Here is a 16,381-nt window from a genome sequence, read left to right as displayed (position 1 = left end):
CAACCAATAAAACAAGATTCTGTTGATTGAATCCTTCAAATTCTGTCATGAATTTGAAGAAATCTTAATTCAACAAAACAAATGGTCATTGAATACAAAGTACCAATTAAAGTACAGAAAGTACATGGTTACACCCTCTTTCATTAAAAAAATTTATTCTTTCCAAGGCACATCTTTATTTCAGCACAATCCTGGCAAGTCAATCTGTGGACCCCCTTACCAAACAGAAAAAGAAACAACTCTTCCAAACTTCAGTCCTATTCTATAGGAAATATCACATTGGTAAACAAGTTCCAACCAATGAGAAAAAAACAGATCCAGAGTAGAAATAAACAAGAACAACATTTAAATCTATTAAAAAGTATAGACAGAATACAGCCATTTGTTAAAGGGAATTTATTAACATATATCCTTAGCAATAAACACAACAGTGAATTTAAATTAATTACATAAAAACAATGACAGCTCTTTCCATATAAAATTACTAACTTATCATATTGGGAATTATTTTATTTATATTGATTATTTTAATGAAAATGAACATACTATTTTGTTTTTTATACATATCTAATACAAAATAATGTGAGTTAACATGACATTTCAAAACTGAGGGCAAATGTCAATTACTTGTGAAACTCAAGACCAGAAACAAAATTTAGGTACATTACTTGATTTCTCAAATATTTCATTTCCCAAAATGAGAAAACAAACTCTCACAAAGGAGATTAGATGACATAATAAAAAGGTTTGTTTTATGAAAGAAATAATTAAGGTTACCATATTACCTGGAACAGATTCAAAAAATCATCATCAATATAAATAAAATCAAGTTTCTATCTACATGCCATTACATAACAATAAAACCCACAAAGGATTTTTTACCCCATTTGAAAAGCCAACAAGAAGCTTCTGAGGAAAGCAAAAAATTAATGTTAGGAGAGAAAACGCTTGAACACCTCAAGGTAAATATTCCCAGAGCAACTACAGAACCCAGAGCAGTTATGTAACTCCCACTGGGCAATTTTAATGTACACTGATCCAGATTGAGTAGCAAGAGATGTCTTTAATTTCAAAGCAAGGCTTGAAAGATTCAGGAACACCACGTATTACTTAACTATCAATGAAAGCTACCATTTATTGGGCACTTCTATGCCCGGCAACATTTAGTCCTCAAATCAATCTACATCATAGGTACTATTCTCACTTTGCAAATGAAAAAACAAAAGGTTGCCAAGTTAAAGACATAAAGATAATTTATGGAAAAAGTAGGGATTTAAAATTCCAACTGCCTCACATCAGACCCCAAACTCAAAAACCTCAGCCATTATTCATTATCTACTGGTTGAGTACTATTCCTAATATTTACTCTTTGATTAAAGATGAGGCTCTGAAGAAGCTACAGATAGAAGAGCACCCATTGTGTGATTCCTGCCTGGGAAGCTGGACTCCGAGGACTCTACCACTTTTCATACAGAACCCATACGTACATTTCTAATACTCTGCCTCCATCTGGCTCAAGCTGGGACACTACACATTTCCACAGCATGGCAAATGGAAGTCAATGAAAGTTTAGTGACTTCAATAAAGAGTAGCTCTGAGGACTGGGATTGTAGCTCAGTGGTAGAGCGCTTCCCTGACGTGTGAGGCACTTGGGTTTGATCCTCAGCACCATGTATAAATAAATGAATAAAATAAAGGTCTATCAACAACTAAAACACACACACACACAAATAAAAAGAGTAGCTCTGAATATGTTAACTTAGAATGTCAAACACGATTTTCTACAAAAACATTCCTATACAATACTCATGGGTAAAAGATTAAGTGACATAATAAAATGATGCAGCTGACTGGAAGCCTAAATAGCAAGTAAAATATTAATTCTTTATGAGACATAAAGAACATAAAATAATTGTTTTACAAATGAAGCTTTAGATTGGAATTTCCTTTTAAGTTTCAGTTATTTTTCAATATTTTTTTCACTTTCTCCCTTTTTTATTCTTATTGAGATTGGTAATTGGTTTGATGTGCTAAAAGACCAAATAATCAGCAGGGCTAAGAAAGGATTTACATTCCAAATTGTCAATACTATAATTCTATTAATTTCTCCAAATTTATCTTTCTTCACAAAAAAAAACTCTAGTAAATACTTTACAGTTTCATTATTATTCCATATCTTGTTGCCTTGAGTTTGGATAATATAAAAAGTTATCTTTCAGAGACTTTAGGGCCAGGCACAGTGGCTCAGGAGGCTGAGGCAGGAGGATCGCAAGTTCAAAGCCAATCTCAGCAAAAGCAAGGCACTGAGCAACTCAGTGAGACCCTGTCTCTAAAACAAAATACAAACAAGGGACTGAGTACCCCCAAGTTTAATTCCTGGTACTAACGGGGGGGGGGGAGGACTTTTTAGAACAAAATGTCAAATTAATCAGAATATTTTTCCTAGGTAAGCTTATAGAGATGGTAGAAAGGAGGAATGGATGTTCTTAAAATAGAGAACAATATAAAGGGGGACCCAAACTGGGTTTAAACAGGAAGAAAGCAGAGTAAGTGCAGCTAGTAAATTTTTCTCTCAAGCAGATAACCCAGAACTGGACCTCCAACAGTCACATCACCTCATACGTAAGTCACAGCAGATGAACCAATCCCCTTTGGTTCCACTTTTCTCATCCTAAAAGAGTTTAAAATCAAGAACGGAAGAAATGAACATACTTCAGAAATCTATGCCTCCTAAGCTCAAAGAATTTAACTTGTTATTAAAGCCTAAAAAACCTAATGAAATGAAAATCTGTTAGCCAACTATTAAAAACATGTTGCACATGCACAGTATAGGTTGCATATAATGTAAGCCAACCAAAGAAATGTAAATAATAAGCACCTGAACTTTTGTGGGCCAGGGGGTGGAAGGAAGACTGAACAGGAAAATGACTAGGTGAATAAAAAAAGATGAATAAGATCACTAGACCAGAAAAATATTAAAGGAGAAAGTAAGACTGCTAGACAAAAACTGTGAAGACTTCTCATCTGCCTAGGAATTACATCAATATGTGGTGGCCCTGAACCACTTCATTTATGAATATCTGTATTTCAACACCCAACTTTTTTAAACAAAGACATTTGTTCCAAAGAGATTTCTTACTCATATTTTTACTGCTTGTATAGATGACATTTCTGATTCATAGAGGCCCTCAAGTCTTTCTTTTTATACAAGTCTTCTCATACCAGTGGTCTGCTTTAATTTTTATCATGTACTAAAGTTTCCTCATGTATTCATCTCTAGTGTATTAACTCTCATTTTAAATGAAACTCAGTCATCTCTAGTGTTTCAGAAGGCTTACCTCTCCCACAGAATATAAAGCTACAATTCAAATTCTTCCATGATCATTCTTGGCCAAGAATAATTATACACATTTTTTAAATTATGGGTTTTATCTGTAAAATTATGCTAATATGGGAAATAAAAGGAAAAAAAAATCAATGCTTCTCAAACTTTGATATAAAAGATTACTTTAAAAAAAGTTTCCTCTATATCATGGTTCTATAATTTGTAAAAATTAATTACTAGAAAAATGATCATATTAAGATATCAAAGTATTATTATAAAAGTTTCTAAATATTTATTTCCTACTTATAGACAGATAACAAATCATGGATTGAGAGTAGCACTGGCTCTTGAATACTACGAGTATGAGTGCCCTAAGACATGTGTTCTCAATACATTACCCTTCAGAAAGTTTTTCACAAACCTATTATTAACAAGACAACCCAGATGAATGGCTATAAACATGTTTGTACTGTTTTTCACATCCTATATTTTCCTTCAACAAGGTCCTAAAGATACTAAAGCCCTCAGCCACATTTACTTACTTATTTATGACACTCAGAAAAGAACTAAGTTTTTTCCTAAAGCTCTTACCACTATTACTTGTAATGAAGCATAGAGCTTCTACCTAGGTAGCTTAGCTTCTCCATATTCCTCAACACTCAAAAAACCCAAGTCAAAACAACTTTTCTCAATAATTTCTCATGGATCTGGAAAATTCTCTGCTACTCTGCAGTCACAAGATATTTAAATTGGCACTAAGTAATATGCTGCTATGTATTATTTTCTAATAGGCTCATGTAGTACCTCTGCAATTAGATTTGAGGGAACCAGGAAAAATATCAGTCCTTTCTTTTAAATTTTTCATATATCATAAAGTAAAACTACCTACAGTAAAGATACTTGATTGATTTGATCCCAATATGTCACACACCGTATAGGCAAAACAAACATAATAGTGAGCACGGGAATTAGCTAACTGGGATTTTAGAAACTAATTTACCTGACAATGTAAGAAAAAGTGCTAGGTATTAGCTAACTACCTGTTCCCTGACAGCATTACAAAATATCACTGAGTAATCATGATAGTCTGCTTAGATAAACCTAAAATTATAATTAAAATTTATATAAACTTTTATTTACAAACTCTGAAACTGCATCATTAAACAAACTTTGTGAATTACTACAACAACAGACAAACAGGTAGTCTCCATATGACTGCAATTCACAATGTATATAAAATGCAATGTTCTTATTGCCAAGAATATTTCTAACACCAGGAGATTTTATACCTTCTTAACCATTAACAATTTAAAAACACAAGCAACATTTACCCACAGATACCACACAATACCGTCCACTATTGGAAAAACTATCCCTAGTCTGGATACTATTTTAAAAGAAAATATCAAGAGCTACGAATTTCTAGGTAAAGACTGACACATGAATGTTTTAAATTTATACAATCACTGCATTTTAAAAATGAAAAACACCAAAACTATTTAGGACATGTTTGTCATCTCATGGGTAAACAAGATTACAGCCTAGAAAGTTAGCTCAAGGTTACAGCGAGTCAGGACCTCAAAAATCACAGCAGGTGCTCACTTCCTGTATTAGCCTAATTCCATTAAGATATATGTTAATATCTTTCCAAACAGGAAAACACATTTATAGTAACATTTCCTTTATTAATTTACTTTAAAGTAAATTTTTAAAATAGGCAATGAATCTTCCCTTTTCTAATCTCTAATGATTTTCACTACTTTTTCAAAAATAAATGTCAGCAGCTCTAAGTCATATATTTCAACTTTAAAATATATTCAGCCAACCTCTCATATTATGAATACTTTTGTCATTTACCATTCTAATTTTACCTTCTGCTCATGTATCAGAAATACTACTTATACAGTTAATTATTATTTTTCAAATGAAAAACAAGCCATTGGGGGAACTCTAAGACAAATTAAGGGTTTTTCTATTTCCCCCCAAAGAGCTCCAGATAACTTGATTTCAGGCTGTATCTGCTTAGAGCATTTTATTGTTTACTTCCATAATGACAGGTTTTGTCTACTCTCCTCTCACTATTGGCAATGGATGTGCTTGTATCCTACTCTTTCACTTCTAACATATAGAATATTTAGAAACTAAACATTTTCAACTTATGAGAAAAGCCATGTGAAACAAGACTAAATTTATTCTTGATGAGACCTTCTAAGAAATCTATAATATTGGGTTGGAGTTGTAGCTCAGTGGCAGAGCACATGTGAGGCACCAGTTTTAATCCTCAGCACCACATAAAAATAAATAAAGGCATGCTATCCATCTGCATCTACTACAAGAAAAAAAAGGAAAAAAATCTATACTATTAAACCCACAAATTTTAATCTATCAAGTCTAGCTGCTTAAAGTATTTTCTAGTTACTTTCTTGTTCTCATCCGTGTCTCAAAATGGAAAATATCAGGTACATGAGGTGTTAATATGATTATACCTGTCCCCATGAAATCTGTTTTGCCTTAAAAATCCAGTCTTCCTGAATTTTTAAAACCACTTTATTGAGGTATAATTGACACATAAAATGTATACATTTAATATATAACTCAATGAAATTGGAAATAAGTATGTTATGAAATCATCACCACCAGTCTCCCCAAACTTCATCTTATGCTATGCTCTGAGCAGATCTTTTCCTAAAGCATTTTAAGTTCAAATCACTTTTTGTAAAATTAATACTTTCATTTGGGATCTTTCTTCTATTACTTAGAAAACAAAATGTTATAACTTAAAAATTACTACAAAGATCTACAAGCTCCTGAACTTCTTTAGCTGCTACTATTTCTAACCAAAAAAAGGTTAAGGCTACCTTCTCTAGATGACTAGTGGTATTAACAGGACTCTCATTAAGACTCAAAGGCATTAAACTATTCATTTCAACTTGCCACAAAATCTGTTCTTATAAAATATCATGAAAATCTGCACATGTTGTATTAACCTCAATTCCAATTAAATTTTCCAGCATGAAAAGGTTTTAAATAGTTGGGCCAATTACAAAATGTTGAAAATTTTAAGTTTGCCTTGTAATGAGTTTGTACTGGGAAAGAATCATTGAAATCTAGACCAAGTACTCAAATCTAAAGTTAAAACATGACTAACATTCTTACACCACAGCCAGCTATAACATTAAGTTAGATGTTATTGGGCTGGGTTTATGGCTCAGTGGTAGAGTGCGTGCCTTGCATGCGCAGGCACAGGGTTCAATCCTCAGCACCACATAAATAAATAAAACAAAGATATTGTGTCCATCTACAACAAATTTTTTTTAATTAGATGTTATCTGAAAAATAATGTAATAAGATAAAGGAGAATGAGCAAAAATAAGCAGCAGAATTTCGGCCCTTCTCACAAATTTTCTCTATACTTTGCATAAAGATCAAATGAAATTCCACATATGAGGTAAGGAAAAAGAATAAAGAAACAGCAAGAAAAACATTTCAGTCCATAAAAGCTCTCCCCCCTCTTAAGAAAATACTGATACTATATAGGTAACAATCCCATCATCACCTATAAATTTCATTAGTTTTACCCAAATTTCAATTAACCTACCTTTCTCCTCTGAGAGATGTTGAGGGCACCAAAGTCATTAAACAAGGATGAAGCAGGTGAACTTAGAGCATCTGGAAGGCAAGTTATATAAGTTTCCACACAGACAACTCAGGTAATCCCCCAAATCTAATAAATGTTAACCTGTCAATAATAATAAAAATCATATTCCACAATAATTACACTCAGTTTCTCACACATAGTGAATGTTCAAATATTTTCTGAGTGAATGAAACAAAAACTGATGAATACCTCACTCAGTCCACATTTAGTATATACTTATTCAGAAGTTCTACATATTAGGATATATCTGCTTGATTAGGGCAAGAGAAAAATCAAATATAGGAAAAAAAATCTCGATCTTCTCATTGGCAGGCAGTATATTAATGAAGGAAGTAAGTCTACGTATAGTAAATGCATGTTTGTGTTCCTGAGACCAAATCCTGAGGAGGATAAAAAGAGGTGGAGGAAGAATCAATCATACTCTGATCTAGACTTAGATTTAAACACATCATCAAGGCCTTAAAACCATATACTCTACCAACTATTCTGTATATTCCCCCACTCCTCCCAGCAGTGATGGAGACTAAACCTAGGACCTTGGGCATGCCAGGCAAGCACTCTACCACTAAGCTACATCCCAAGCCCTTTTTTCTATTTTTTATTTTGAGACAGGATTTCACTAAATTGCACAGGCTGGCAATTTATGATATTCCTGCCTCAGCATTCTAAGTTGCTGAGATAACAAGTATGCACCACTGAGCCCAGTTCTAGTCCACATTTTTAACAACAGATATTTGATACTCTTACTAAAAGATAAGGTAAATTATTAAGTTTTTAATAATGGAAATATTAAATGTTTCAAAATACAAACAAAATCCAAAAGATAGGTTTAAAGTTGCATTGTTCTGCAAACAGCAGTTACAAATAAAATTCTCTCTTTTCATTTTAAAAATCTGAAGTTTCTGGAAAAGTATGCATGAGATCTGATGAAACAGCTTCTCTTCATTTCTGGGCTTTAGTAAATCACACATATTTTAATATCATTAAATTATCTGTGAAATGCTTTATTAAAAAAACAACAAATGCCCTCATTTAAAGGATTCTTAATCTTTTCATAATGCAGTGTACATGTAAGTATATTGTAGATTATAGTATACAGACTGCTGCCTTCTATCTGTATTTTTAGTCTAAACCTTGATTAGAATTAAAACAAACATTATTAAATAATTACTAATGCAAAGAGAAGCAGCATTAGTAACTTTCTATGTAACTTTTTTTGTAACTTTTACATAAAAATGTAACTTTTACATTTAAGATATTTAAAAATAGGCATGATTATATCATTCATCCTTTGTACTAACTTTGATATCATTGAAAGACAGCATTTAAACTCTATGAGAATATTAAATATAAAATGATGCAAATAGTTTCTAATATTTTAGAATACTAGGATATTTTAATATTCTTTAACATTAAAATATTGCTTTTTTCCCCACAGCATAAGACTGTAATTTCCAAATAGTGATTGCAATTTGGTATATGCACATAAAATGTCTATCACAGGATATAATATGAAAATTCTTATTCTCATGATTATTTATAATTATTAACACTGTACTGATACAGAGTAATAACTGTTATGTATTTTTAAAAATAATCATTGAACATTTTTTAAGATAGAACACATAAAAATATCTGGAAATTCTTTATCTAAGACTTTAAAATGTTCATAATTTTTTAAAATAATTTCACTTCTAAAATATACCCCCAAAAAATGATGCAGAGTATTGACAGAGTCCCCTGGAATATAATAATTATTTTTAAAGAAACAAAAGTAGTTAAGTTAAACTATGAAAATAAATAATAAATTTTAATTCATAGTGATTGAGAAGCACTCATTACTGAAGTCTGTCTAATGTGATCTTAATTATTATGTAGATTCATATATATAGAAAAAAGGAGGAATTTAAATCTTCACAATTACCTGAGTAAGGAGATAATAGATAATTTTTATTTTCTACTTACACCTGTTTAGAATTTTCAAAATCTCTACAAAGGATATAGTGCTTTTAGAATCAGAAATACACACATAAGTAAAAGAGACCACATCTTACCATGGCCTGCATATGGCTTGGCACTGTCGTTTAGAAGGCTTGGGGAGCTGCTACTGTTAGTCATCCTCTGAAAAATAAAATATGTATATATAGTGTCATAGAAAAACACAAAATTAAAAGTACTCAACCAATTACGACTGGCCCTCTTTGCCTCTTCCCTTTCAATTCATCCTTCACCTTACTGACAAACTGATCTTCCTATAAATTTTGCTATTTGAATCACAACTATCTAACCCAAAACTCCCTGCAACACAAATGAAAATTCAGCTCACTAGTCAAGTATTTAAATGCAAAGTTGGAGACCTATTTTGAATTGCCATGTCTATAACTTACTGGCCTGGGCTAGTAAGTTAACTCATAACTATCAAGTTTCCTTTTTGATAAAAATATAAATTTCAATATCTACCCAAGAGGGTGTAAAGTGACGGTAGTAAAGTCAATAAATGCTCCAATATCCTCTCTTAATTTGTATTATCCTTCATACATGTTTGATAGCTTATATGATCAGGCTACTTATTAATTCTCTAAACATACTTATTAATTCTCTAAACATGTTCTCTGATTTTCCCATTTACTCCATATCCTCTGCATCCCTCCATCCTGGAAGGCCCTTCATACCCATAAGTCCTTGCCTCATATATGACACCTAACTCAATACCTTGAAAATTTTAAGTCAGGAATTCTCAGCTCCAGTTTTAAGTCTATAATTCTGAACTTAGTCACTCAACTTCTTATTCCGTTTCTGCATGATTAAACAAGGAAAGGCCACGTTCTTGAGGTTGTTGAAATGTAAAATATATAAGCACCTGAAATTGTGGCTCATAGGCAACTGAAAGAAGGTATAACTAACTATACATTAAGTTAAACTGCTCATTTAAAAAAAAATAAAATCATTCATGTATACGGCTGTGCATGTTTACATAAATGCTTATAATTCAAATGACCCTTAGAGTGCATATTTACAGTATATCTAAGCTTTTACATAAATAAGTTAAAATCACTTAGAAAAGCATTAGCTTCCTAAACCCCTCAAAGTCAGTCCAACTTGAAATGTAGACAGTTTTGTTTTTAAATATCCTATTGCAATTATGAAGGCCACCCAGTAGTGCATCACAGAAACAAGAAAGGATAATATACAATATTATGGCAGTTTTCCAACTCACAACATTAGAATACTTCCCAATTTTATTCCAATTCTACAAAAGTTTGCCAAATAAATCTATAAAAACAATGTAAACAAATATGTTCTTGGCATCCCATCAGTCACATGACAAAAGAAAAAGCTAGGACTAAGAACAAAATGGGAGAGAAAAAAACAATTCAAAGACATTTACATGCCTCAAGTACTGTAGCTTTAAATTTAAAAATTTAAATATTAACTAAAATAAAGCCAGCTATATGCTTCTATACACAAAGGATATTCCTGAAAGAAGGCTTACCTATACCCCACCCATCTCAATGCCTTGTAAAACCTCATCTCAGTTTGAACAATTTAAGATAAACAAAATCTCCAAATGGTCCCCACCCCTAAAATAAACTTCACTGTTTAGTGCAACAGGAAGTCACACTAAGAATACCTGCATCAAGGGGTACTTTGTTTCTACTGGGCTTCCAAAGCCATTGACTCCAATAAAGCTGGTGCTGAAAAAGGAATCTGTGAGACTTGTATCAGTTAAAGCACCTCCATCCATTCCAGGAACTGAAAGACAAGGAAAATTCAAGTATTTAGAGGACAAAATGTTATTATTTTTCTGTTTCTAAATAAGTTTGAAAGTCTCAAATCTCTGCTACACTTATTTTATTTACTAGTTCATAAAACAAGACAAAATCAAATAAGATTTGCTTGGCTACAAGTTAGTAATGCTCATATATCCACTGATGGACTACTAAGAAATAATTTAAAATCATAGTAATCAATGTGTAGGATTTATTTAAAATGCTCCAGGAAAATGAAACAAAACTGGGAGAACAAAGAAAACAGACTAGCAAAGTGTCAATCACTTTTGAAGCTAGGTGCCAGGGGATCATCATAATACCTCTCTACTTTAAGCAAAGTTTAAATTTTTCTATAATAAAACATTGTAGAAAAGAAAGATAATAAAGATAAATAATCCTATGTGTCTATGATATTATGACAGAAATAGATCTTTCATCTTTTGTCTCCAGTTCCTGGCACACAGATCCCGAAATTCTTGTAATTTCCTAACTTAATAGGGGTGCTAGGTAAACCTTTTGTTTGATTATTTGTCTGATCCTGGTTCCTGACATAGAGCTCCTAAATTCCTTGGAATTTCCTGGGTAATGGGAGTATCTTTTATTCTAATGAGGTGACTCTTGGAGAGGGTTCATAGATGAGAGCTGGTCATCAGAAAGACTGAGCCACTACGACAGGCTTGGCACTTTCAGCCCTGTCCCTCATCTCCTCCAGGCAAAACCCATCGGGCCTATGTGATGAAGCCTTCATATAAAGTTCCCATTAGTGGGATTCAAGGAGCTACCAAGCCTGAAGAGTGGCATTCAACATCTTATAGGGACAAGTGCCCATGCTCAGAAACCTTCTACACCTCATCCTATCTACCTTTTTAACTGACTATTCATTTTTTTTATCCTTTATAATAAACCTGTAAAGGTACTTCCCTGAGTTCTGTGAGCCATCATATCAAATTAGCAAACTTAAGGAAGCGATCCTGGAAAACTCCAATTTGTAGCCAAGTCAGACAAAAGTATGAATAACCTGGACTATTTGCAACAGGGACCTGAAGAGTGCAAGGTGGAAAAAGAGGAGGGTCAATTTAGTGGAACTGAGTCCTTAAATTGTGGGATATGCACTAATTCTGGGTAATTAGCATTTAACCGAATTATATGGCAGTCAAGTGATGTCCAGAGAGTTGGAGAATGTCTGGAGTCAGAAGTGTTGTGTGATAGTGCAACAGAAAGAAAACAGGAGCTAGTTCTTTCCATTTTTTGTGTAATAAATATTTATAATGTAAAGTTAAAAAGAAACATTTTATTTATAATATAATGATTGTGTATGCCTACCTACCGACACAGAAATTACGACAATCAATTCATCAAGATATTAACAATCTGTGTTACATGACTGAAGAGGTAGTCTTTTATGATTTTTTGATAATGTAGTTATTTTCATGATGATAAATGAAATCCATAAGGGAAAAAGTTCCTCCATTCCACCAAAAATCCTTGTAACATCTGTTATTCACCTTTTCTTAATAAAACAATTCTACTTAATATAACAGCACAATTCCAGAGTCAATTTTTTGTATGGCATTTTTATTTCAAATGCTTTTCACTTCAGATACTTCTATTATAAATGTTTTATTTCAAATCCAAGTTTCTCTTTCCTTCATAGTTTACACAAGCTACAAGAACAATTATTGAACATGCCAGAATTCACAAAATTATAATCTAGGTCGTATTTTAAGACACGTTAAGTTCCTTGAAAGCAAGATCCACTAGATCTTTATATGCTCATAAGCATAAAATACTGGTAAAATGAATGAATTAAACTTGTCAAAAGAGAATAAAATCATCCTACAAACTTCCATCATTTAATAATATCTTATCATTAAAAAACAGAATTTGTCTTGATATATAACCAAATTTCTGGTGAAGACTTACATTATATTAAACCAATTTACATTCCTTTCAGATACACAGCTTAGATAGAAAAAACCCTTATGCTCCATACCAGAAACAAATGACTACATTTAACAAAAAAGGGGGAGTGGGAAAAATAATATGTCCAGAAATCAACAGTTACACTTTTTTTTTTAAGTAAACATTCCACACTGAGACTTGCACTTGAGTTTCCTTGTTTTGGAAAATGGAAGGAAGGAAGAGAGGGAGGGAGGGAGGAAGGGAGGAAGGAAGGAACTGATACTTCAATTTGAAAAATCACTAAGATTATCCTACATAGATTATGAAGATATTAATATTTTTAAAATTAGTAAGAACGGTCACATGCCCTATCTACCATAACTCATCAGATGTTCATGGGACATTTTAAATTTAAATTATATAAATATAAGATATAGTACTGAACTTAGTTACCAAGTACAGATAATCTAAGAACTTTTCATTCCTTCAAATACATATTTTTGTAATCAGCTTTAAGTAAACTTTATACATATCTACAGAATAATATTTGCAGTCCACTTTAAATATTTATCCCTAGAAAAGTTCTCTCTTATTGTACATTATATCTCTATATGCTATGATCTGAACATTTCCCCCAAAATTCTTAAATTGAAACTTCATTCACAATATAATTGTATTAAGAGGTGGGGTACTTAGGGGATTAAATCATAAGGATGGGAAGAATGTCCATATAAAAGATATGCAAGGGAATATGTTTATCCTATTAAATAAAAATTACAAGAGGCCATTGTTTTAGACTAAACTGTGGTCTTAAAATTCTAAAAATCAAAATGGAGTCACTTGTACTAACTTTCCTGACTAAAGTTAGAAACTAACTGTTTATTTCCAGGATATCAGGATTATAGAGACAACAAAATTTCTGGATCAAGCCAATTTCAACTGGCATAATAATGAAGTTACCTGCCTTAATCCTTACACAAAAAATGTAACTTAAAGTAACTGATGTTAACCAGTTGTTTTTCTATCATTCTGACTTGTGGTTCCTCTTTGAAATGATCAGTCTTTTTGTTCTTTTGTTCTAGTTTTCTTCAGACTTTTAATTATTTTTTAAATTTTACTTTTATTTATTTATTCATGCATACATGCATACAGTACTAGGGATTGAACCCAGGGGTACTTTCCCACTTAGCTATATCCCTGACCCATTTTATTTTTTGAGACAGGGTCTCACTAAATTGCCAGAGCTAGCCTCCAACTTGTGATCCTCCTACCTTGGCCTCAACAGCTGGAATCAGTAGCTGGGATTATAGGTGTATGCCACCACATCCAGCTTTCTTCAAGTTTTTCTATCTAAAAAAAAAAAAAAAACAAACCTCCCTTGCTTAACCCAATGAATTCTTATTCTGTTTTAAGGAATAAAGTGCTATCCAAATCTGAACTGAAAATAAAACCAACTTCAGATTAAACTAAATTGCTACAACTTTGTCCTTTGACAGCCTCTTCTATGTGAGGATGGAGCAACAATTTTTCTGAAACAGAACAGCCCTCACCAGCCAATGAACCTGGTAGCAACTTGATCTTGGACTTTCCAATCTCAGAACTGTAAGAAATAAATTTCTGTTCTTTATAAACTACCCAGTCTTAGGTGTTTTGTTATAGGTACAGAAACTGGTACCAAGAAGTGGTAACAGTTCTAACATTTGCTTTTTATGAGGCAGAACTTTCGAGCAATAAACTCTGATGTTTGGGAGAAGAAAATTGAAGCAAAGTATGAGGCTGCTACATGGCTTATCTTCACTACTTCCAGTAAAGTGTAAGGAAAACAAGTTAAAAGATAGAACTTATAATCAAAAGGGAAACAACCTAGATTTGGAAAATTTTTAGTTGGGCAGGTCACAAAAACTAAAAAGATGTGTTCTGAACAGAACACTAAGCAATTATTTTACAAGGAGATTAGTATGTATAAAAGGAATCCAATTTTGCTTTTCATCCAGATAATGGAAGAATGACTTCAAGGACATTTTGGATATTTTCCCGACCCCCACTCCTATCACAATGCCAGAGTCTTGAGGTATTTGTTAATGGTATCTAGAGAGAGATAATTACAATTAGATGAGGTCATGAGGATGGGGTCAACATGATGGCATCTTTTATAAGAATAGGAGGGCTGGGGGATATAATTCAGCTGTAGAGCACTTACCTAGCATGCTTGAGGCCCTGAGTTCCATTCCTAGCACCGTCAATTTTTAAAAAAGGAGGAAAAGAGGAGGAGGATCACTAACAAGATAATGCTCACTCTAAGTGATGCAATATAAATTTTTAGTCTGACATTAGCAAGCCCTCAACAATCTGTTCTCAACTATCGTACTACTATTTCCTAAAATGTCCTACATTTCAGTCTCAGATCTACTTACTAGCTACAAAGTCTTAGGCAAATGCTTATAAAATGGAGATAATACAATCCATTATAAAATGAGAACCAAATCACCTCCCTGCAAATTTCAATGGAGAATTATTAAAAAACAATGCAAGTTCTTTAAAGTTTCTTGATTTTTGTTTTTAAAGCCAGCCACTGTAGCACATGCCTATATTCCCAGCAACTCAATAGGCTTGCCATGCAGATGGTTCACAAGTTCAAGGTCATCCTAGACAATTTAGTGAGTACCTGCCTCAAATGAAAAAGTCTGGGGCATAGCTAAGTGATACAGTGTGTGCCTACCAAGTGCAAAGCTATGGATTCAATCCCTAATACCACTGAAAGACAGGAAGAGGAAGAGGAATAAAGAAAAATTCTTTTTAAACCCTTGAAAGTTGTACAACTGTTTAGACTGTAAATTTACAATTTAAAGGTATGTAAATAATATTTCAATGAAGCTAATTCTCTCTTTAAAAATATTTTTTTTAGTTGTAGTTGGACACAATAACTTTATTTTCTTTATTTTCATGTGGTCTGAGGATTGAACCCAGGACCTTGCACATACTACATGAACATTCTACCAATGAGCCACAACCCCAGCCCCAGAAGCTAATTCTTTTAATCCAGAGAAAAAAGGGATTATTTGATAAATGAATTAAAACAACTGGGTATCCATCTAAGGAAAAAAGTGAATACATTACACCGTTATTTCCAAAACATTAAAGATCACAGTCTAAAATAATAAGCACATATATCTCCTATTAAAATATCTTATAAGAATAACATTATTTAACTACTCTCTTCTGTCAAATTATATGCTCACTCTATTTTCTTCTTTCTTTCTTTCCTAGAGATTGAAGCCAGCCTTGCGCATTCTAAGCACACACTCTGCCACTGAACTACACCACCAGCCCCTCACTGTATTCTTAAAAATAATCCTATACTTTACAATCTAGAAAAAACTCAATCCCTACACACACACCTGGGCTCCATATTCCAGACTGAGACATGATGAAAAAGAAGAAATACACAGAGTTAGACAGGAACACCAACTTTTGCCACTTACTCTTTATATGATCTTGAGGGGGAAAAAAAAAGTTTCTTTGCTTCATCTAAAAAGGATGTAATTCTATCTCAGAGTTGTGGTAGAAAAATTAAATGGATCAACCCATGCAAAGTACTTAGCATCCTATCTCATAGGTAATCATAAGTGCTTTTTCTCCCCTCTTCTCCAGAAAGTCTTCCCCAATTAAACTGTTAAAACCTCCACTTCTTGATAACATTGATATTGCTTGTTGGGGGGGTGGGGG

At 32.8% G+C, this 16,381-nt stretch overlaps 1 protein-coding gene across 13 annotated transcripts in view; it reads right to left on the bottom strand.

Moving 5' to 3' along the window:
* Positions 1-16,381, bottom strand: part of Pan3 (poly(A) specific ribonuclease subunit PAN3) — a 139,061-nt gene that overhangs the window by 99,753 nt on the left and 22,927 nt on the right. For 3 of the 13 annotated variants that reach the window (XR_007346724.1, XM_048800763.1, XM_048800765.1), the window contains exons 1-4: positions 14,856-15,532; positions 10,615-10,736; positions 9,038-9,104; positions 6,924-6,994 (exon numbers count right to left, since the gene is read on the bottom strand). Coding sequence is in view for 9 of the 13 variants with exons in the window: in XM_048800763.1 (XP_048656720.1) it covers positions 6,924-6,994; positions 9,038-9,104; positions 10,615-10,736; positions 14,856-14,883 (288 nt within the window). In the remaining 4 variants the exon portion in view is untranslated. Of the gene's footprint in view, positions 1-6,923; positions 7,001-9,037; positions 9,105-10,614; positions 10,737-14,855; positions 15,539-16,381 lie in introns of those variants that run through there. The other 10 variants (XR_007346725.1, XM_048800766.1, XM_015484177.2 and 7 more) reach the window with 8 other exon arrangements.

The sequence above is a fragment of the Marmota marmota genome, unplaced genomic scaffold, assembly GCF_001458135.2.
Source record: "Marmota marmota marmota unplaced genomic scaffold, marMar, whole genome shotgun sequence".
Lineage (NCBI taxonomy): Eukaryota > Metazoa > Chordata > Mammalia > Rodentia > Sciuridae > Marmota > Marmota marmota.
This window is presented reverse-complemented; position numbering and strand designations above follow the sequence as displayed.